The 21,848-nt window shown below is 50.0% G+C and overlaps 6 protein-coding genes and 1 non-coding gene across 7 annotated transcripts; 3 read left to right on the forward strand and 4 right to left on the reverse strand.

The window, feature by feature from the left end:
* Positions 1 to 645: 645 nt before the first annotated feature.
* FPRO_07623 (uncharacterized protein) lies at positions 646 to 1,705 on the forward strand (the record flags this gene model as incomplete). Its single annotated transcript, XM_031234300.1, has 2 exons — positions 646 to 1,183; positions 1,230 to 1,705. 2 exons carry the CDS (start codon positions 646 to 648, stop codon positions 1,703 to 1,705), a joined length of 1,014 nt encoding a protein of 337 aa, XP_031084051.1.
* A 31-nt stretch (positions 1,706 to 1,736) lies between these two features.
* On the reverse strand, positions 1,737 to 2,535 carry FPRO_07622 (uncharacterized protein; the record flags this gene model as incomplete). The annotated part of the gene is made up of 2 exons (XM_031234301.1): positions 1,737 to 2,295; positions 2,342 to 2,535. 2 exons carry the CDS (start codon positions 2,533 to 2,535, stop codon positions 1,737 to 1,739), a joined length of 753 nt encoding a protein of 250 aa, XP_031084052.1.
* A 329-nt stretch (positions 2,536 to 2,864) lies between these two features.
* On the reverse strand, positions 2,865 to 4,910 carry FPRO_07621 (uncharacterized protein; the record flags this gene model as incomplete). The annotated part of the gene is made up of 1 exon (XM_031234302.1): positions 2,865 to 4,910. One exon carries the CDS (start codon positions 4,908 to 4,910, stop codon positions 2,865 to 2,867), a length of 2,046 nt encoding a protein of 681 aa, XP_031084053.1.
* A 773-nt stretch (positions 4,911 to 5,683) lies between these two features.
* Positions 5,684 to 7,405, forward strand: FPRO_07620 (uncharacterized protein; the record flags this gene model as incomplete). The annotated part of the gene is made up of 3 exons (XM_031234303.1): positions 5,684 to 5,694; positions 5,948 to 6,425; positions 6,497 to 7,405. 3 exons carry the CDS (start codon positions 5,684 to 5,686, stop codon positions 7,403 to 7,405), a joined length of 1,398 nt encoding a protein of 465 aa, XP_031084054.1.
* A 2,454-nt stretch (positions 7,406 to 9,859) lies between these two features.
* On the forward strand, positions 9,860 to 14,714 carry FPRO_07619 (uncharacterized protein; the record flags this gene model as incomplete). Its single annotated transcript, XM_031234304.1, has 10 exons — positions 9,860 to 9,997; positions 10,130 to 10,264; positions 10,343 to 10,372; positions 10,425 to 10,489; positions 10,538 to 10,979; positions 11,028 to 11,355; positions 11,410 to 11,903; positions 11,955 to 12,449; positions 12,502 to 12,645; positions 12,693 to 14,714. The coding sequence occupies 10 exons, from the start codon at positions 9,860 to 9,862 to the stop codon at positions 14,712 to 14,714; spliced, it is 4,293 nt and encodes a 1,430-aa protein (XP_031084055.1).
* A 354-nt stretch (positions 14,715 to 15,068) lies between these two features.
* tRNA lies at positions 15,069 to 15,163 on the reverse strand. Its single transcript has 2 exons — positions 15,126 to 15,163; positions 15,069 to 15,104 (listed from the first exon to the last, which is right to left on the reverse strand). It is a non-coding gene; the product is annotated as a tRNA-Ile (tRNA).
* Positions 15,164 to 16,188: 1,025 nt separating this feature from the next.
* FPRO_07618 (uncharacterized protein) lies at positions 16,189 to 17,847 on the reverse strand (the record flags this gene model as incomplete). The annotated part of the gene is made up of 1 exon (XM_031234306.1): positions 16,189 to 17,847. One exon carries the CDS (start codon positions 17,845 to 17,847, stop codon positions 16,189 to 16,191), a length of 1,659 nt encoding a protein of 552 aa, XP_031084056.1.
* Positions 17,848 to 21,848: the final 4,001 nt, after the last annotated feature.

Here is a 21,848-nt window from a genome sequence, read left to right on the forward strand (position 1 = left end):
GACAACGGGACAGGCACGATACCGACATGGCGTTGAGGAAGGGCTTGGCAGGTTTTTGTTTCTTTGTTTACTGCTTTACAGCAGCATGGCGATGGATGATGATGTTGGTTTCATTTAACCCCTTTTTTATATAAGTTAGTTTGCGTGAGGCAATAGCAGCACGACGTGAATTAATAATTCCTTTGAAACCTTGAGAGGTGCAGCATTTTAACGTAAAATATATGTTGTCAATCTTATAGTCCCTGCGACAATATTCCTAAACCAGGTCTTGCGTTTGTGGTTTTTTGGGGCCGAGGGTTTCTAAGAATTATTGTTTGACTTCAACGTCAATTGAGAGAGGTCTTTATAAGATTACCACGCACAATCTTCCCACAACCGCACAATGTACCTTTTGGAGTGGAAAATACCAATGAGATATATTCTGAATACGAATAACCATTTACATCTTAGTGCTTTTGATCCTTGTCTATGATATGATGCTTCTCCGAAATCATGGGGCCGACACCGGCTCGCTACCCTAGACCCACCGGCGATCCTGGGGAAGATCGGATATAATGAATATCCATGGACATCACTTCAAAACAGCAACTTCAATCTCTGCTCATTCTTCTCATACGAAGGTTTTTTTTCTCATAATATCTCGCCATGTCTGTCAAATACGTCACCGAAGGCCTTCCGGCCGCCCCAGAAATTTCCCTCAAGACCATTCATATGGCGGGTTTGCGTGTCGATGTCTATGGCCTTGATGAACTTCCTCCCAATGTCCCCGTTTCGTGCCTGTGGCTTCTGCACCCTCGTACCAGATCACGAGACACCATGAATGATATTGCGAGACGTACCATAGGAGCATGGGGCACGCAAGCTGGTAGCAACTCCAAGCGCGGTCTCATCGCCCTGGCATTTGATATGCCCAACCACGGAACTAGAAGGGTTAGCATATCAGCAAACCATCCCTGGAGCAAGGGAAATCCGACTCATGCGCTTGACATGTTTTCCATGGTGAAGGGAGGCGTATCAGATATGAGTAGTCTCATGGACCTTGTTTCGGGGTACCTTGGCCTTGAAATTGATGGACATGTGTGCCTTGGCTGGAGTCTGGGTGGACATGGTGCCTGGCAGGCATTCTTTGGGGAGAAGAGAATTGATGCGGCTGTGGTGATTATCGGGTGTCCGGATTTCGCAGGTGAGTTATTCTGGCCAAGTGCGACAAAAGTAAGCTGACGAGACAGGACTCATGTCTGGTCGCGCTGCTGGATCGAAACTCGACTGCGGCCCTGATTTTATCGGAAGTAAATACTTCCCCAAAGATCTCATCGAAATCTGCAGCAGACACGACCCTAAGGCTATTTGCTTCGGTAATTCGCCCATCCCATCTTCACTATCATCTGCCGAACAGGGCCGCCTGAGGGCTATTCTGGATGAGCGCGTCAAAGACAAGAAGCTACTTCTCTGCTCCGGCGGTGACGATGAGTTGGTTCCGTACGCCAATACCAAAGAATTTTCGACGTTATTGAAGGAAGCTGTGGGTGAAAAGGGCTGGTATCGCGATGGTGGGTTGGAGGTGGATGATAGAGTATACGAGGGTATTGGACATAAGTTCAGTCCCAAGATGGTGGAGGATGCTGTGCAGTTCTTGGTTAATGCAGTGGAAAGGGGACCGAGAGGCAAGATACATGTCAGAGAGGGGGAGAAAAGTGTTCTGTAGATTTGCGGCATAGACATAGATGTGATAGAGTTCACCAAGGCCGTGCTACTTCCTCGTCCATAACTTCGCTTCCGTTCTCCATCTTGATGACCAAACCACCACGATCGCCATCTTCACCTGGAAACACGCCCTGCCATACACCCCAAGGGTTCCTCTTCGCTCTCTTCCCAGCAAGACTCTCCCCTCGTCCATGAGGATCATCCCTCCACTCACCCATCGCCAAAGCAGCGCCCTTCATCGCCTCTTCTTTGTCTTGATCTTTCAAAGACGCTGCCATACCGGGCGGATCTATACCAATGAAGGTGACTCGGTCGAGAGGGAAGCCAATAGCTGCGCAGTGCCCATCGACAAGTCTCTCTTTCTTAAAACCATGACTAACAATAGTCATGTGAGCTGGCCATCTTTTGTAGTGGGAATAAAAGAGCGTGAGGGAGAAGAGGACGTTGTGGTACGAATCAAGCGCACGCTCTTCTAACAACACTGCATCGTTGATATCTTCATCCTGTAGCAGTCCCCAGTAGTTGTTCTTGGCTGCGATATTTTTGTAGCCACATGCCTCGGAAATTCTCGACTCTTTGCGCGTCGGTCCTCTATCATGGTTAGAAAAATGCGCGAAATGATAGCCGGGTTACATACCCAGAAAACACCAAAACAGAACCACCACAATTCTGAGCGAGGGCATCTACGCCAGCTTTAATATGCTGAACAAAAGTCGGGGTTTCGCCACGCTGAAAGTCTGCGATTAGCCATTCGCCTTCATCTTGGCCGAGGGTTGGGCCACCGAGCCAAACTCCGTGGCAGCAGACGATGATAAGATGTGACGGTGGCATGGCGGTGAGATGGAAGGTGAGGGGATTCAGAAGTTGGAAAGATTGGATGCAAAGTGAGGGTCTGATCATGTGATACCTAGTTCGCAAGCAAATCAAGCAAACAGCGAATTGAGATTGTCAAAGTGTGATGAAGAAGATATGAAGTGGGTTTTACGGTGTTCACATTAGAGGACTGGTGCTTCATGATAGATTGAGATAGACTTTACCCCTCTACCCTGGTATTGTACATATAGATCCTACCAAATCTCCCAATCCCGTTTCCCCTGCCAATAGGTAAATCGCTTTGTGATAGTACATTTGCGTTATAGATATTCAAACATTCCAAGTCATCATGAGTTTCCCTCCGTTTTCCTGTTAGCAGCCACCTGTGCTTCAAAAGGATCGCTGCTATCCCTCGCCTTGGCCTGTTTTATCTCCAGTGCTCTTTGCTTCTCAGCCGCAGCGAGTTGGTCTTTAAAGCTTTCCTTGTTGTCCTTCGACGAGTGTTTAGATTTGCCTTTGCGCTTCTTCTTTGACCCTGCCGGTTGGAAAGGGGACTTGGTTGGGGGCTTGGGGGTCGCTGGATACCCAAACACTTGTCGATGACTCTTGTACTTCATGTGCGGTAGTGCACGATATCCCCTAATTTTGAACATGGCATCTTCATATTCTGCCTTGTGCTTCGCAGCCTGTGCCTCCAAGTCTGCTAGACGGGAGGCAACGTTTTCCACGGCCATTTCAGGCTTATCTGTTTTCTTCTTTGGGCTTTCCATATCCCTCTTAATGGCGGCGATAGACTTCCGATATCCCTCTGCCTGTTTATTATGAAATGCAGCCATCCTTTGCAGCTCTCTTGTCTTGACGGGTACTTTTAGTGGTTGGATAGGGCCGCCGTCGTGTACTTGGGCAAAGACCTTACTTCGTTTCGGTGATAGGAAGTGGTGTCGTCTCGCCTGTTTGAACTCCCGTGCCTCCTCGTCTGTCAGATTTCTCTCCCGAGCAATCTTGGAATATCGGTAGAGCTGAGCTCTGCCAGGTCTCCTCGTACCTAGTTCTCTTCTTCGACGAATACCTTTGAGACCCAATAATTGTCGAATCAGGTAAAGACTCCCCGTGACCACTAAAGGACCTCCACCACTCTTCTTGCAAGCCCATGGCAGAGCACTCGCGATGTCAGGCGTTCCAGAGTATACATTGCCAGGAGCGATTTGTTTCATCTGGGCGTATTCGGTACCGAATGAGGCGGGCAAAGGCTGAGGATCATTGGGACCTTGAGTGAATTCAACCATAGCAAAGTTGTCCTGGGGCTCGACAAGCCTTTCCATCATCTTGAAGAAAGGCTTGTGCTTGCTTTGGGACATACCCATAACCCAGGTCACTGGTTGGTCACCTTTTCGTAGTCGTTTGTTGACATGGTTGCGCAATTCTGTGATTCCCAACATGTTGTGAGCACCGTCGACCAGGATTTCCCGCGGCTGAATACCAGAAAGTGGCGCGTTGACTTGAACTGTTTCCAATCGGCCTGGTAAGAAAGGATCGGTTTCCATGAGCTTGTCCAAGTTGATCTCCTGCAACGGGAAGAGATGACGGAATGCCATGGCTGCACACAACAGATTCTGAACCTGGTAACTCTCAAGCATCCATTTTGAGTTGTCGAGAGTTAACAGTAATGGTTCGCCCTTCCATGTAAGGATGATGTCTGTTCCAATTTCTCGAGCATGTTTTCGTAGTACATGGATGACAGAAGGCTTGTTAGTGTGGTCAACAATACAAGGAACGTTCCTTTGCATAATGCCAGCTTTGACCTTGGCAATGTGTTCGATGGAATTTCCGAGGTACTCTTGGTGGTCGAGGCCGATCTTGGAGATGATTGTGACAGACTTTTGCTTCATGGCATTGGTTGCATCTGTGGCACCACCCATGCCAACTTCGACGATACCATAGGGAACATGCATTTTGTTGAATACTCGGAATGCTGTTGCTGTTTCGAACTCGAATGGTGTCAGATTCGGAGGCTCCTCTCCGTGCTTGTATCTCCAACCAGCAGCAATACGGTTGTACTTTTCCTCAACATGCTTCATTTCCATCTCGTACATTCGCGGATTCACATAAAGACCATTTATTGTGACACCATTGTGCCTCTCTGGAAAGGCGGGGGATGTGAAGCTTCCATAACCGAGACCAGCAAGCTTGAACATACCAGCAAGAAAGGTGCATATTGAGCCTTTACCATTGGTGCCAGCAACGTGAATACCCTTCCACTCTTGCTTGTCTGGTATGGCACGGTTGATACGATCCAGGCCTAGTCGAATATCTCTGTAACCTGGTGTCCTCTTGCTGGCCAAGACCCGATTAATACGGCTAATGGCGAACTGGATTTCCTGAATGGAAGACATGATGAAGATTTAGGTGAGACGGCATCTCATCGGAGCCCGGCGCTGGGGAGGAGAAGTGCCGTATGAGGCTCCTGAGATGCTGATAGAGTCAGACCCAGGGCGAATTGGCGTATTTGGTGATGATTATGAGTTGAGTTGAGTTTCGTTATAGACGTCACGACGTGAGTGAGACTACCATGTTCATTATTTTTCACTTTGGGGCAATTCATGTCGACATGGGGTGGGGTGTTGAAAGCCACATTCACCCGCTCTCCGAACGCCTATGAAAGTGGCATGATGTGGCTCTGTGGCTGTGCAATCTTTAATCTGTTCAGCGGATGGTTAGATGTGGTATGTTAGTGTTGATTGGCTGAAGCTATTCGTCCACTAACAGTCCTTATCGCGACACGTTAGAAAGCACTATCAAACGCGCACGCGAACTGAACGCCCTGGGCTCTAAGCCTCAAGAGCTCTAGATCCTCTGATTGGTCAAATAATTTCATCGCAGTCTCCCTGCCCTGGAGCTGCATCTTGAACCCCCCGCACCCCCTTTGCCTGTTGCCCACTCCGTTCTTTCATCCTCTCCACTGGTTAATTACCCGCTTCACGCTTCACGCATTTGTCGCTGGCTTTTATCAACCTTGCTACTCTAGGCAGCATCGTCATCACTGTTCTATCGACTTTTCATCAATGATAACAATTTCTGGTCTTTGCAATCATCTCGACTTAATTCTTTGATTCCTTGATTCACTGTTTTCGCTCGTTTTCGTCATTCACTTTCCACTAAAGCAGCCATGGGCCTCCCGTAAGCGCATCCTTGTTTTTTTCCCTACCTACCCGTCCGTTACCTTCGTTGCCATCGCGCCAACGTAGTGATGCCCCGGTCGATCGATCTTGTTGTTGTCGCCATCGCTTCACTATCAATGCAAAGGCATGCTGCAAATGTCGCGAATGCGCACATCCGTTGCTTGATTGCGCGCTTCGTGCTTTGCATATTCGTCGCAGTAGTGACGACCTCGTTCTCTCAACATCGTGCACTTGTTAACCTTGCCTTGCAGATTGTTTGTTGCCCCCGTTGAGTCAGATCTCCCTTCCAAAGCTGCAGAGAAGAGCAGTGCGACGTCGCCACCCCGCTCGGCGATTCGTCGCACTATACGCACAGAACGAATTGAACGCCGCGCCGCGCATCGCCGTATTTTCTCAATTCGCGACCGCTTAAATGATGGTTCGCTACAACAGTCCGGTACTCTGACCGGCCGAGACGGCCGCTCTGTACCATGGGCTGAAGCTGGATTCCCACCTGATCTAGAGACTACGAGAGGTCCTGATGGGCTGCGCCGAGCGAGACCGTTTCGCGATGTTCTTAGAGAGATGGCTAGATCAGATGATCGCAGAAGGGACATGCTTGAAGAGCGCATAAACTCTCTATTTAGGGATGGCAGCAACACGCAAGACCGAAACAACACCAATTCACAGCCGTTATACGATGATTGGGATCTGGGTTGGCACGAGGGCCCTCGACCTCGTCCTGCAGTGGTAAGTTCTATCATCGATGATGTTTTGTCCCAGTTGTGCAAGTTATATGATCTTACTAACAACTAACTCAGATTGTACCGGTGTCTGCGCTTCCCGGACGAGCTCCTGAAGAGAATGGAGCTCAACCGCAGAGACTTCCTTCTGCTGTAACGCATCCCGTGATTCGCACAGATGACTCTGAAGAAATGAGCCAGCGCCGAGCTCACCGCTCCGCAATGCGCGAAGCTCTCCGTGCGTCAAACAGGATTACGCGATTCGCACCTATGCAGCGTGTCGACGGACTTGGCGACCGTGATAGGAGCCTCAGTCCAGAGGTCTGGGATACTCTCCTATCCACGCTTACCCCTGACCCTCAACCACCTAGCGCAGGTTCCTCTTTTGCATCAAATGTTGCATCTCAGAGCGCCGGTGCTACATCAGGCACCTCTTTCACCACGCCCGATCAAGACCCTGACGCACTGGCTGACCAGGCCTGTGAGTCGGGTTGCGAAGGCTCCGAAACTGAAGACGTTGACCAGACTCTGAGCGTCCTGGATCGAATTAGAAGACGCCGGGCAGAGATGCGACGTGTTCACGTAAGACTTCCTGAAGCTGGCCAAGACTCCCCAATTGATGGAGGCGCCATTCGGGATAACGGAGCAGTTGGTTCTGATCCTAGACAACGAAGATCCCCGGATGGACTAGTGCCCAGTGATCGTCACCACAGGCTCAGGACCTTCCGCCGAGAGCGCTCCCTCCGATCACGTTCCGCCTGGGTGGGACACTTGTCCGTGGGCAATTCAGACGATGAGCAAGGACCGGAACGAAACAGACAGAACCGAGAGGGTTCAACAGCATCAGGCAGCAACACAAACGTTGAAGATGACTGGATGGGAATGCAGCGCATCGTGCGTAGCCTAGCACGACGTGAAGATATTCCCGATGAATGGTGGGCTGAGGCTGGCCTCAGTCGAACCCTACCAGGGGACGGGACAGAATAAAGAGGGCGCACGGTACCAGTTTGCATTCGATTTGAAGCGGGATATAAAATACCGGGATTACTTGCTACAGATTTGGTCAGACGGCGTTAAAACGGAAAACTGAGCAGTGTCAGCAATGGATTGTATCATAATTGTACGGTTTTTAACATTTTGGCTCGACAATGAGCATGGAGAAGATCTAATGAAAGTTGACGTTGAATGAACACATACTTCTGGACCGTTGCTTGTGCTACCACATACTGATATGATGGATAACTGCCGGGATTGCTGGTCCATAAAGCGGCCACGATTAGACGCACATCATCGTGAGATCCTGGTCGATCTATCTTGATGTGGCTTGAAGGACCTTGTCTTCGGGGCGGCTACGTGCTGCCAACTTGCGATATGTACAGCTACGGTGAAGCAATACGAGGACATAAGGTATCAAGTTGATATGATGCTCTTTTGTCGTCCAATACATGCTGCTCAGTTAGTGAAATCACACTCTATTTGCCGGCATAAGCCTCCCCTGAGGCAGTGTAAGGGATTGTTGAGCACGGCTGCCGACATGATATATCAAACTCAAGGACGACCCTGCGGCCGAACTATTAATCAAGGGAGAAATCGAATGCCATAACTCATAAATTGCGATATATAGTAGTATTGGTGAATGTCTCAGCTTCAGTGTCTGTAGAGGGCGTGAAGTATCGTCATGGCAGTGCCACGTAATGCCGAGCCAAGCGGAGGCGCTTTGAACAAGAAATGAGATTGCGATCTCAGTTTAGTTTACGGTTCAGCTTACATACAAGGGAAACAAGAAAAGAGAGTCTCCGTGCACGATATCGATCGACGGTGAGATACGATATCTTTCCCAGCTTGGCATTGACGCCTTGTAACTTAACTCTATCAAGCAAGTCAAGTCGAGCTGACTTGACTGCTGGGATGATATGAGACGCATTGACTAGTGGCTTCGAGGGTTGGATCGGTGCGGTCCTCGAGAGCAAGGTATTTCGATTGGGCTGTTGGTCGTTGCTGACAGGGAAAGACATAAGTTGACTAACTAATGGGTATTTGAGGCGTCGGAGGAGCTGGCTGAAAGAGAATAACCCGGATGGCTATAGAGTTTGTGTGACGGATGAGTTTCCAAGTTGATCGTTGACGGTGAGGCTTGTTTTGAAGTGTGGTAAGCATGTTCGGCCGTTGTTGGAGTTTATTAGTTTAGAGGGCGTAGTTATGAAGTCGGTACTTTTGTTTAATGATAAGCGGAGATGAGATATGTTGTTGACTTGGAAGAGAATACTAGAATACCGACCAATATTGGGTTGCGTGTGCCTGTCTGTGTCTGAATGCATCCACTGCCTTGGCTTACATGGCATGGCATGGCATGGCATGAACATGAACTGTTTCAAAAGGTGGAGCGTTCCTTGCAAGTGAAGAATTCCAAAACATACCAAGAACTTTGCCTCTTGAAACTGGTGCTGATAATCGATGTTGACATCATCATCGAGTCCTACTAACAATGAATTGTTTTTATAAGTCGGCGTGTTGTTGCTTGCATTGCTTGCTTGCTTGTGTCGAGCGAGTGTGGAGAATTGAATAGCGAGCGAGCTAGTGGGGGATGGCCCTGCAAGTTGAAGCTGGGCGTTGAAGAGCGCTGGACTTGCAGGCGGCACGGGCCCCCCGGGCACCCCGTCACGCAACGAGCACAGCTCAAGGTACAGTACGAGCAGTCCAGGGCCACGAGGATGTACCGACCACCCATCACCTTACGGGGCTGGCCCAGGCCCTGGGCCGATTCGGGTTGGGTTGCGAGCCTCCACTGCCTGATGAGTTGAGTTAGTCTAGTGAGATGGAGGTGAATCTGAGACGAGAAACAACACCTTCAGTCGAGTCCAGTCCAGCGCATGATTGATTGGAGATCAGTGGCTTTTTGGTCCTGCTCCGAATTTCCACCCAGTTTCTTACCTTGCTTTTTTTTTTTTCCCTGTCTTTCTCCAAGTTTACTTCATTTTATTTTTCTACGACCCTTCCACTCACTCTCTCTCCCTCTCTTAACAACAAACTCACGCAATTCAATCCCTTGCCCTCCCGGGTTATTCATCCTGTCCCTCCTTTAACCCTGGGCTGTTCTGTTAGCGACCGCACGAAACGAAACGACCGAACGAACGGGCCCTGTCCATCCCATTCCCCTCCTCGATCACGCTGACGACGTCAACCAAGCTTTCAACGAGCTCAACTACATTCACCAGGCTCGACGACAACAGCTCTATACCGAACCCGATCTCGTATGTAGAAACGAATTACACTGCGCCGCTCCGCTCCCTTCCTTCGATATTCGCCGGGAATGATATCTCCGTCTTGGCCTGAACATTGTCCTTCCTCCGCCAAACTGCCTCTGCTTTCACCGAGGAGGCATAACCCAGCTTGTCCCGGCCAAGCCAGAGCATTACTGAGTTAGAGAGCGCCTGAGAGATAATGCCCGAGCGGCAGTACCACGCCAATGGCCGCGCTGCCGTGGCCTCCCGCGAACGACCCTATACACCAGGAACGCCCTCACGAAAAGACAAGATACGAGAAAGCTCTGCCCTTCAAGATCCAGGGCTCAAGGACTACGTGCGTATATCCAACTACCGATATCACCGGCGCTCGATCCCGATCCCTGGAAAGTCGGATATCGTGATAAGCGAGAGTAGTAGCAGGGTTTAGTAGAAAGTTGTCGCTAACGTTTACCTTTTCTGCTTTTAGCGTTTAGGTGAATGCCTCGGGAAAGGCGCTTTCGGATCTGTGTACAAGGCTTTCAACTGGGGAAATGGCGAGGCAGTTGCTGTGAAGCAGATCAAGCTCGCAGATCTTCCCAAGAGCGAATTGCGCATGATCGAGGTGGGTTGTTTCTGAGCTCTACCCTAAAGCTCAATGGTTTGTGATTCAGGCGAACTGACATGAGTGAGTGCTGTTTAGAGTGAAATCGATCTGCTCAAGAACCTTCATGTAGGAATCCTGGTCTGAGATGGTATCATATCTGAAGACTAATAAGAAGTAGCATGACAACATTGTCAAGTACATTGGCTTTGTCAAGTCCGTTGACGCCCTCAACATTATCTTAGAGTATGTGATTCGATTCTACTTTTGAAGCTCTAAAACTAACAAACCCAGATACTGTGAGAATGGCTCTCTGCACTCAATATGCAAGGCCTATGGCAAGTTCCCCGAGAATCTGGTTGGGGTCTACATGACGCAAGTCCTGCAGGGACTACAATACCTGCACGACCAGGGTGTAATACATAGAGATATCAAAGGCGCCAACATTCTCACCACAAAGGACGGCACCGTCAAACTCGCAGACTTCGGCGTTTCAACCAGCACTCTCGCTGGTGGTCAGGATAAGGAGGCACAGGTTGTCGGCACACCATATTGGATGGCCCCTGAGATCATTCAGCTTTCCGGAGCGAGTTCCGCATCCGATATCTGGAGTGTTGGGTGCACGGTTATTGAGCTTCTTCAAGGCAAGCCGCCATATCACAACTTGGCTGCTATGCCTGCTCTATTCGCAATTGTCAACGACGATCACCCCCCGCTGCCTGAAGGCATCTCTGCTGTGAGTCTCCCCAGTTGTATTTGGGGGTATTTTTGCTGATCTTGGCAGGCCGCCCGTGATTTTCTCATGCAATGTTTCCAAAAAGACCCCAATCTACGTGTGACTGCCCGAAAACTACTTCGTCATGCCTGGATCACAGGCTGTCGCCGAACTGAAGCACCCGTATCAAAAACACCAGCCAATTTCAGCGATGCCGTGGAGGAAGTGAAACAATGGAACAAAGCTCTAAAATCATCCGGACCAAGGCTTCGACAATCGACTGGCTCTGATGCCGGGCCTTCGTCAAGATTTCTTGGTGGAACTCCCGCCAAGGGAGGACTATCACTTACAAAACTACGTCCAGGCGCAGGAGCTTTCAGTAAGCCTGAACTAGCTGGTGCGTTAAAGTCTCGGTATCTGAGTATTTTGCCTAACCCTGACCGTATCACAGATGATGACAACTGGGACGATGATTTTGCGACAGCTATTTCACCAAGCGCACTACAACTGCCTCATCTCAAGCCACAAGACAACTTCGGTGGTCTGCTATCGAGTGATCGTCTCAAAGCCTTTGCCTCAGTGAATGACGGAAGAAATGACAGTAATTCGTACGATGACGACTTTGAGGGCGAGTTAATGACGATAAAGGGGCCGGGCCACTGGCAAGACATTGATCCACAGGAGCAGACTATCAGACCGTTGCCGAAGAAGCCCACGAAATCTTCAGAGCCCGCGAAAACGCACAGTCGAAATAAGTCAAGCTCGAGTAAGGTCGCTGGCGCTGGCCGGACCAGATCGCCGACAAAATCAAATCTAAATACGAAGTTCGAGCTTCCTCCAAGGCCTGATATCATCTATCGGGAACAAAGTATGGAAGACTTCTCAGATTTATTCGTGGATAACGATAATGTCTTCACCCACAATGCGAACCAAGCTGTTAGACGAGTAAGTTACATGTGTTTGCACCCCATGCGATCAAAGCTCACATACCTACAGAACTCACGACAGACTGATGCACCACAACTCTTTCACCCATCTGATCTTACATCACTACCAAGGTCAATGCAGGAATCTAGCTCAGGTAGTATGAAGAAGAAGCCTTTGTCTCGACCATCAGTTCTCCCTGACAGACCAATGCGACGAACACGATCATCGATAGAAATCCAGAAGTTCGCAGAAGATGACGACGAAGATTTTAGCGACGTTTTCGGACCTGAATCATCGATAGCGGAGAAGGAGGAGAGTGAAAAGGGGTCCGAGGATGGCGGTTTGATGCTCATGTCTCGCGTATCGAGCAATTCCTGGTTAGGCGACGACGAAGACGAAGACGATCCCTTCGCATCGATGGACCCAGGATGGGATGAGATGGATCTTGAGGCCAACATTGCCAGAGACCGACATGCCAGGTTAGCCGAGAGAGTAGAGGACTTGGTAAGATCTCTCAAAACGACTGAGGGTGAGGATGCCCTGGCTGAGTTCTCGGAAGATTTGGTAAGTTCTTGTTGTCCTTCACGCACAGGACCGATTTGTTAACGTATCACAGCTTGCCTTGCTCTGGGAGAACAACGAGGTGAAGAATCTAATCATCAGCGCTCACGGGTTGTTACCGATTCTTGAAATTTTGGAGCCTTGTACAGTCAAAAGCAGGCAGTACATGATCCTGCAGCTCCTCAAAGTCGTCAATGCAGTAAGTTTTAGTGCCCGTAGTATACTCGCGACCTGCTAACTCTTCAGATCATCCTGGACGACGTGGAAATTCAAGAAAACTTGTGTTTTGTCGGTGGCATTCCCATTATTACCAAGTTTGCTGCACGCCAGTATTCAGATGAGATTCGTCTTGAGGCGGCTGCTTTTGTCCGTCAAATGTATCAAACGTCGACATTGACCCTCCAGATGTTTGTATCCGCAGGTGGTCTGAACGTACTGGTCGAGTTTCTTGATGAGGATTACGACGTTACTCGAGACCTTGTTCTTATTGGGGTCAACGGTATCTGGAACGTATTTGAGCTTCAAGGGCCAACCCCCAAGAACGACTTTTGCAGAATCTTCTCACGAAGCAAAATTTTATATCCACTGGCACTTGTGTTGCACCGAGTCTTAGATGAAGAGGGTGAGGACGAGCTTGGTGAACTCGTCGAAGGACGAATCGTCAACATTTTCTATCTCTTCAGCCAAGCAGAGAACTACGTCAAGGAGGTCGTAGCAGATCGGCAAGTTCTGAAGAGCGTACTAAAGGATCTGCGGCGCATGACGCCGATACATCAGATCACAATGCTCAAGTTCATCAAGAACCTCTCGATGCTTTCCACAACGATTGAGTCGCTGCACTCAGCCGACGCTATAGAATTCTTGATTGATCTTCTGAGCTACAGCATGAAGAAGGGCCAGACACATTTCCGCGAGATATCTAATCAGGTTCTCAACACATTATTTAACCTCTGTCGCCTGAGCAAGGAACGACAGGAGGATGCTGCTGTCGGTGGTATTATTCCTCTGCTCCTACGAATCATGCAGACCGACCGGCCTCCGAAGGAATTTGCGCTACCAATACTCTGCGACATGGCACACTCAGGGTCCAAGGGCCGCAGATACTTGTGGCAGAACAAAGGTCTCAACTTTTACGTATCACTACTCACAGACCAGTACTGGCAGGTTACTGCGCTCGATGCCATCTTGGTCTGGCTACAGGAGGAAACAGCTAATGTAGAGACTCACCTTGCTGATGGTAATTTCACACGAGCGATTATTAGCTGCTTCAGCACCAACAGGGTGAACGCCTTTGATTCCAACTTACTGGAACCACTGCTCAAACTGCTACGCCTGAGCCCGTCAGTCGCGGCCTCGCTGGCGAAGCCCGAGATGTTTGCGGGGATTGCGCAGCGTTTGACTCACAAGAAGGCCGTTGTGCGACTTAACCTCCTGAGACTGGTGAGGACTATCATGGATGCCTGTGAGCCCGGCTTGGGCAGTGGCGATGGAACGAGATCCCTCAACAGCTCCCAAGTGCGATCTCTCATGGCTGCCATTCAAACTCTATCAGAGAAGGACTCGGCTGTCCTCGTACGAAACCTCGCTTCGGAGTTGGTGCGGTCCAATATCGAGCCAAGTGGAAGATCAGGTGAGGGAGTGTCCAGTGCTGTACCAAGCTCATCGTCGTCAAGAAGACCAGGATCCCGACGGGGTGCAAGCTACACGCCCCCTGGCTTACATTCGTCAGCGTCAGTTCCGCAGACACCTACGCATAGGAGCCGAGGTAGTCTAGCGAGTAATACTTATATCGAAGTAGCAGCGAGCCCACGGCGAACAGCTGCTGTCGAACGAGAACGAGAGGGAGCACTATACAGGCCCCGAAGTAGGGATGGGCCAACAGGTATCCCCCGGCGTGTCAGCGGCGAATTTGTATCCGCAAAGAGTCGCCTCCCTCGCACTTCGCTAGCTACGTCGGGTAGCTCCAGGGCAGCTATTGGGATCAGTGCCAACGGCAACAGTCCAGCCCTAAGCTCCCGCAACGATATTACCATGAGCGCGCGAAGCGACAGCAGCTTGAGCAATAAGGAGAATGTGGGCCGCGCGCCGAGCAGTCGCGATGGGCTCAGAAGCAGAGATGGGTTGAGCAGTAGAGATGGATTAAGTAGTAGAGACGGGCTCGGCAGTAGAGATGGCAGCATGGCATCTCCGGGGTTGCCTGAGGTAGCAGAACGAGTGGGCATAAGTAAGAGACGGAGTCGAATGCCTGGAGAGCCCAAATGGACATGACGAATTGAAAGGAAACGAAAGGATGAAGACGAAGATGAGAGATGAGCGGAATGCATAATATGAAGAGCACGATATGATAATTCAGGGGCTGTACATGATAGACATGAGTATGGGCAAAGAAGCAGCGAAACTGCGATTGCATGAAGAACAAACAAGACAAGACAAAAAATGATAAAGCAACTCATTTTGCCAATCAATATTGCCTTCTTGCCGACCTTTTTCATTTGTTCTTCCCGTTCCCTTCCTCTCCGCTCCTGCTTCCAAAACATCCACGCAACCTCAACACCACAACGCAAAAAGACATCACACTATTGCCAGAAACGGCAAAAGATTAATCTGGAAGGCCTTTGGGATTGCTCCCGCCAGGGCTTGAACCTGAGACCTTCGCATTACCGAACACTCGGATTGAAGTATTAGTACGACGCTCTAACCAACTGAGCTACGGAAGCCGTCCAGATGTGATTATTGAAGGTTGAGGTCGAATTGGGTAACTTGAGCTAGTCGACGATAAGCGGAAGGCAGACGAGAATTAGTCATGACTACTCATCATAATATCATCCTAAATTTATAAAGAGTCTCCTAAGCTTAGGATAAGTCTGATAAATGTTTAGGTTAAATGTGAGGAGTTTAGATTAGGCTTCCTCAAACATATATGCATCTCTGTATGAATTGTTTGTGTGAGGGACATATGGTTGGTTCTTATATCCTTTACATGACAAATTCATCCTCACAAAGACACGTCATTATATGAACAAACAAATATCAAGTGGCTTTCAAATTGTGATTGTGCCATTGTAAAACTAATCTATGAATATGCCTTTCCCATGCCAGTTCACATATCGGTCCATGATAGCATACCAGGTTTCCTGGCTGCCTGCATAGCATGTACGTACCCCTTGACATGAAAAGAACCAAGTCTCCTGGGACCTGGTCCATGACCAGCAGAGAAAGACAATACGTGGTACCTTAAAGAATGCAAGAAAGCAAATATCAAATTTGCCGAAACATTGTCCCCGTAGGAACGCCGGCCGTAAATCACATCAGGGGCTGGCTGAATGCCTCACAGAGGCCGCCAGTCCAGACTTTATTCCCCGGTGATGGTTTCTCATCCTCATTGGTATAAAGATTCCTCATCAAACCCACCCCAAATAACCCATTCGTCCATCTAGGCTGAGACAAGATTATCCCCGGGCGATCCCCCCAATGTCGTGACGAAGAAGAAGAAAAGTCTGAAGGAGAGACTGTGAAGTGAATTATAAAACTTCTGTAATGGTAAAATTCGCGGAAATAGATAAGGAAAACGTGTTTCATCCACCCCATGCAGATGGTAACAGGACTCCCAGCGTGATCAGAAAAGACTAAACGACAGCCATCAAAATGCAGTCCGCCAGTCCAAGCAGTCGTGTGAACAGAAAGAAAAGTCCGGGCGCGTAAATCGTGACAGTGTTAAGGGTTCCGGCCGAAGCGTCACCTTTTAAGCAGCGGGAGTGCTCTTGGTGAGCACCAGTCTAGGTGCCTTACGCTGGCTATCAGCCGAGTCTTGTGCCTTGGCGGCTCGCAGAGCGCCGTTCTTGAACACATTAGCAAAAGAGCTGTTCTCGCTCTCCGTGTTCGAGGCAACACTGTCCACACTGTCCACACTCTTGCGAGCCTTCTGTCGCGAGCTGGGACGATCAGAGCCAATAGCTCCCCAGCTACCACTAGCAGAAGTGCGCGAGCTAGGGCACTCCATATCACCAGCTAGGCTGCCGGATCCACTGCGGCCGGAATCGGACTCATTATCGGTGATTGGTGTCGAAGACTCCTCGGCAGTCTCGGAAACGGGGCTCATGCTTCCACAAGAACTACCGGTTCCCTTGCGGCGTTCAAGGCCGGCACGGACAAGATTGTGCACAGCGGAACGACGAGTGCGAGCAGAGAAGTTCTTGCTCCCCTCGTGCTTAGCAGTGGGCTTGGCCTTGAGCTCGTCCAGGGAGGGAGGTCCACGGGGCTGACGGATAGGATGCTCTCCAGCACGGGCCTGACCAGGTCCGTATCCACCAGTCAGGGGAGTGATTGGGAAAGTGGAAGTCTTGGGTCCAGCAGACTTGGGAGCGTCAGAAGACAAAGAAGCAGCTAGAACACTGTTGACGGGAGCCAAAGATGAGGCCTTCTTGTGTCCACGGCGGAAGGCATTAGCAGAAGGTGGAGGAAGAGGGGCAACCTCGGTGGGGGACTCGTAGCGCTTGGGAGGCGAGTTGCTGCGGAACGAGAAAGGCTGAGACTCAACGGGAGGAGAAACCTGAACAGAGGGTGTGTTCTGTTGGTGGTGAAAGCCACCAAAGCCGGGGGTCGAGGGCTGCTCGTTGTAGGGCGAAGTGACCTGAACAGAAGGCTGAGGATCTCCAACAAAATACTGACCAGTCATAGGGTTGTAGTAAATTTGCTGTTGCTGCTGCTGTTGAATTTGCTGCTGAGCCTGTTGCTGGGCTTGCTGCTGTTGGTTGAAAGCAGCCTGGACGTTAAGTTGCAGGTTCTGAAGCTGCTGCTGCTGCTCATATAGAGCAATTTGCTGTTGTGTGAACTGAGAGTTGTTTAGGTTCAGCTGCTGAAATTGCTGAGCAGCTGCCTGGACATTCCTAAGCTGCTGCTGAAGGCGCTGCTGCTGCTGAGCCAGGTACATGTTGGTAGCAAGAAGCTGGGCGTACAGGCCAGGATCGTCATGGTTCTGCTCATCCATAGCAAGCTCAGGGGGCGCCAGAACCTGTTCAACAGTGTACTGCTGGCCTACCATTGAGTTGTAGTTGTTCTGAGTACCGTATTGGGGATAGGCCGTCTTGGGGGCGTTGTAGGCGTTGTCCTGGCCCATGCCATAGGCATTTCCAGCCATGGAGTTCCGGGCATACTGCTGCGTAGGACCGGCGGTCGTGGGAGATTGAGGGCCGAAGGAAGCAGCAGTAGCGGACTTGGGGGCCGTTCTGAGGCCAGCAAGAAGGTGTGAACGACTGGTGCGAGGGGTGGGAGCACCAGAGTCCTGATCCTTTGTCTGGTTGATGAGATCAACCGAGAGGGGCTTGGGGTTTTGGCCACCGCGACGGGCAGCAAGGCCGCCAGTGGGCATGGAGAGGCCGTTAGCGAAACCGTTGGAAGACATTTTGAGCGAGACCGCCTGCGTCCTTGGCTCAAAGCGGGATTCGTAAATCTAAAGATTCGAGAGATAATAAAAATAGATAGAGAATGTGATTCGACTAGTTCTTGCGTTGAAGGAAGTAGCCGGTCGGATTAGAAAGTAGCGTTTGTATAAATCAAGGCGAACAAATTAAGCGATGTGGGTATATCGATAAAATCGACCAATGTTGGATTCCGATGAATTGTCGATGCAGAACGTATGCCGAGGAAGCGTCACGAGAAGCCAAAAGAGGCAAATCCAAGAAGCCGGGTGATCGAACAGAACAAAGTTGAGAGAGAGTCAAAGATTAAATCCAGAGTAGTCGATGGAGTAAACAAGTAAAAATTGATGAATGAAAGGGCGATGCGAATAGGCGATCGATGAAAGGATATCGAAATGTCGAGCAGTAGATCCCTCAGCGAAGAGCCGTTGAAAAGGATCGAGGGAAGCAGGCTTCAACGAGGTTGAGTACTTGCTCAGACCGTGATCGTGATCAGGTGACAAAAGGGCCTGGAGTGTGGTCGGTTTGAAGTGTATTCACGCTCAAGCGGCGAGTCGGGTGATTAACACACGACCTGAAACGCGAGCACCAGCTGGTTGTTGTCTTTCCAAGACAGTTTCAGCAGACAACGTCCTCCAAACGATGCCTATCCAGATGTGAATAGTCCAGGTATTACCTTCTATCGAAACCTCCTCTTGTGGAATTTTGATAAAAACTTTTTGATGTTTTCGATTATTCTGTGAGTGGAAATTCTGTTCGCAGTCTGATTTCGATGACGGTGTGTCGAGATTAAGCTGTGGTGGTGACGATGTATCCGAATACCGAAGGCGGAATAGGCGATAAGGCAAAGAATCGACGAAAGAATAATACAGAGATTAAAATGTGAGTTTTCAGGTATCAATCACCAGTAGATAGATGCGCCTTCCAGAGCCTCAGGGTTTGGTCTTGTTCCTACAAATTTCCGTTCCGTTCCGTCTCGTCGTCGTGGTTTTTATTTTTTTCTCTTTGTGATGTGCAAAGCGGGCAAACGGACGGACTGAGAGCGAGAGCGAATGCGTGCGGCAAATTGAGTGGGAATGGAGTTGACTTTGTCTCGCAAACGCGGAAGCGTAAAGCTTGCTATGGGGAATTGCGATGCAGCCGAAGCGACGCGGGAAAGAGGGAGGAGGGAAAGAGGAGAGAGATGGAAATGAAGGAAGGGCGCAAAATAGTAGGCGAAGGGGAGAGGAAGGAGGAAAAAAGGAAGTAAGTGGTGGAGTTTAAGTCTAATACGGATACTAGAGGAGAGGAAGGAAGGAAGGAGTGGAGATGGAGAGGATGAGCGAGCAGACGAGAAGGCGCGAGTGCCAAATGGAGAACGAGCAAGAGTGGGAAGTGTGGAGACCACAGAAGCCCTTTGCTTGGCGGGCGGGTGTGCTTGGGCGTGCTGGGGAGGAAGGAAGGAACGGAGGCGATACTGTATGCTCACTGTGCGATGACCCGATGAAGCCTGCCACGATACAGTAGATCTTTAGGGGCCTACTGTACTCCCCCGAACCTTCCCACCGCCTTGAGTGATGTTCGTTTCGAAGACTGTGAATGGACAGAAAGCATACAGTGCATCACACCCAGACTAGAGGCCATCTTGGCCAGTGAGAATACGTGCCAGCCCCTTGGGCCAATTTTGGATATTCCCTATTCCATCATTTCTAACCCTCCATCTTCAGAGTCGACACGACGGTAGAAACGCCCGGCAGCAGTCTAAAGGTGTTGGATGGATGGAATGAAAGCTACAGGGCTAAGGCACGTTCACCTAGCGGCCAACGCGCTACTGAGAGCCCAGTTGCTCACTAACAAACCAGGCAAGGGGGGCATGGCCTGTATCGACAGTGCCTGAACACAGTACGAGATCGATCACCTCATTTATGCCTGGGGGACATGGATTTCTTCTGATGCTCGCGCACTCGGCTGAGTTTAATCCATGTATGTATTTGGTTTCGGGCACTGACTCACAAAAAAGATATATTGATGACGAAGTTGACCCCATCAAACATTCGCTTGACCGCAGCCCAGGGAAGAAGTTAGGGTACGTATGCACACAAAAGCAAGATTTTTTATTAGGATACGAATAGCTAAACGGAGCAGCTCATTTGAAATGCCAAAAGGGAAAGCTTCCACAGCAGGCAAAACCTCCCACCTTCCGGTGGTGGCCAATCGTGGCTCGAAATAACACCTGAATATGCTAACTTGGTCGCGCAGTAGTCTCTGACGAGATAGCGCGTGACAATCCAGTAAGGACCTTAGAAGGACCTCCTTCTGGTGGGTATGGACTGGACAGCTCATCCACAAGGACGCCCCCCTGGAGCTTACATGCAAGTGACAAGGGGTCCTCGAAGGCTCATCATCTCCAATCAGAGGAGGCTGCGGGCGCCGCGACCGACATGAGGCAGCCTCCAAGGGGTAGACGACAGGGTGCACAGTCTCAAGGCGGCGTTTTGGCGTCTGATGCCGCCAATCATACGAGGCCTTTCAGGGGATCGAAGCATCGGATGTGATGGGAGAATGGATCCTTGCCGCTTTTTGTAACGGCCTGATCGGCATCCATTCATTCTTTTTCGAGGGCCAGTCTCTTTGAAGCTGTGCCTCTTTGTTGGTTTGATTGTTGCTATATCTGGCTGGCAAGATCAAAGAGATCACGACACGTTGATGAAGGATTCGTGAATTGTCATGGTAGCATACCGACACGCATGCACGCAAAAAGGTCCGAGTGTCGCTTCTGTTACTCCATAAACGAAACATTATGGGAAGCGAGACATCGGAGATGACAGCAGCCACAGGTTAATATTCAGCGCCTTGAGGAATGAACAGAGTCCCGATGAACACAGTCGTCAAGAAGCCAAGAGCGAGCGCCAGACTGATTGCCAGTCGCAATTAAGAATCCCGGTGAGCGACAGGGAAATATCTGGCGCGTTAGAAATTTCTTCGCTGTCAATGTGAGTGTCAACATCAATGTCAAATTGAAACCCTGCTACGGATCGCCCGCAGTGGGCTTCGTCCATGCAAAGCATGTCTACTTGCTTTTGTCGTCATGGCTGGACTCATCCAACAGGGCGGCTGTTGTTTATTATCGTCGCTTTGCTTATAGCAGGGTCTTGTTATTCTTTGACGCCTGGCCTGCCTCAGCTTGCCCAGAGTCTGTATTTGGCAGGCAGTCGTTCTACCGGAGTGACCGTTAGCTCTGCCTTAGCACCGACAGCTGCTGCTCAATTCATCCACACGACCCAACAGCACAGCACAGGGCCTATGGCCACCTATACCTGAATCTTGGGGAACGGACCATCCCGTGTTGCTTGAAAAAGCATAAACATGAGTATCAGTGTTGTAGCACATCCGTTCTCCTTGTTTGGGCTATCAGTTCGGGAGGTTCATGCCCATCGTGGTCAGCATCGCCCGAGGCCCCTTGTCGGCGTCCAACTCGATTCGTATTTTCCCCACGTCTCGAGATGTTTCATCACCGCAGAACTCCTTGTCCATTTCCCATTTCGTTCCATCGTCCTGCCCTACCCTACCCTGTCCGCTTTGGGGGCTAAGTTCGATGCTAGGCCCAGCACTAAGAAGACCCTGGCTCAACGCGACACGTGCCGTGAAAAGATGACGCGCTGCCTATTTCTCAGACGAACCGAGGTGATGGATTTTTTTGTTTATTTGATACTAAATTAGTATCTGTATCTTTAATGGATGCAAGTGGTTGTTGTTGTTATGAATAGCTCAGTGGCTTTCTCCATTGTTTCTTCATTCTGGTCGAGCTGCAGCTTGAGAGACATGGCGCAAGTTTTGGAATGAACTTTGATGTACCACGGACTGGACCCTTGTCTCGAGCCATTGAGAAACGAAACACTACGGCACCGTAGCCACCAAATAAGTCGATGGGACAAGCGAGGATACTGCCTGCAGCCTGTCCAAACGCAGGTACATGCAACCGTACGGACACGCACAAACACACACC

Source organism: Fusarium proliferatum (assembly GCF_900067095.1).
Source record: "Fusarium proliferatum ET1 genome assembly, contig: FPRO_scaffold007, whole genome shotgun sequence".
Lineage (NCBI taxonomy): Eukaryota > Fungi > Ascomycota > Sordariomycetes > Hypocreales > Nectriaceae > Fusarium > Fusarium proliferatum.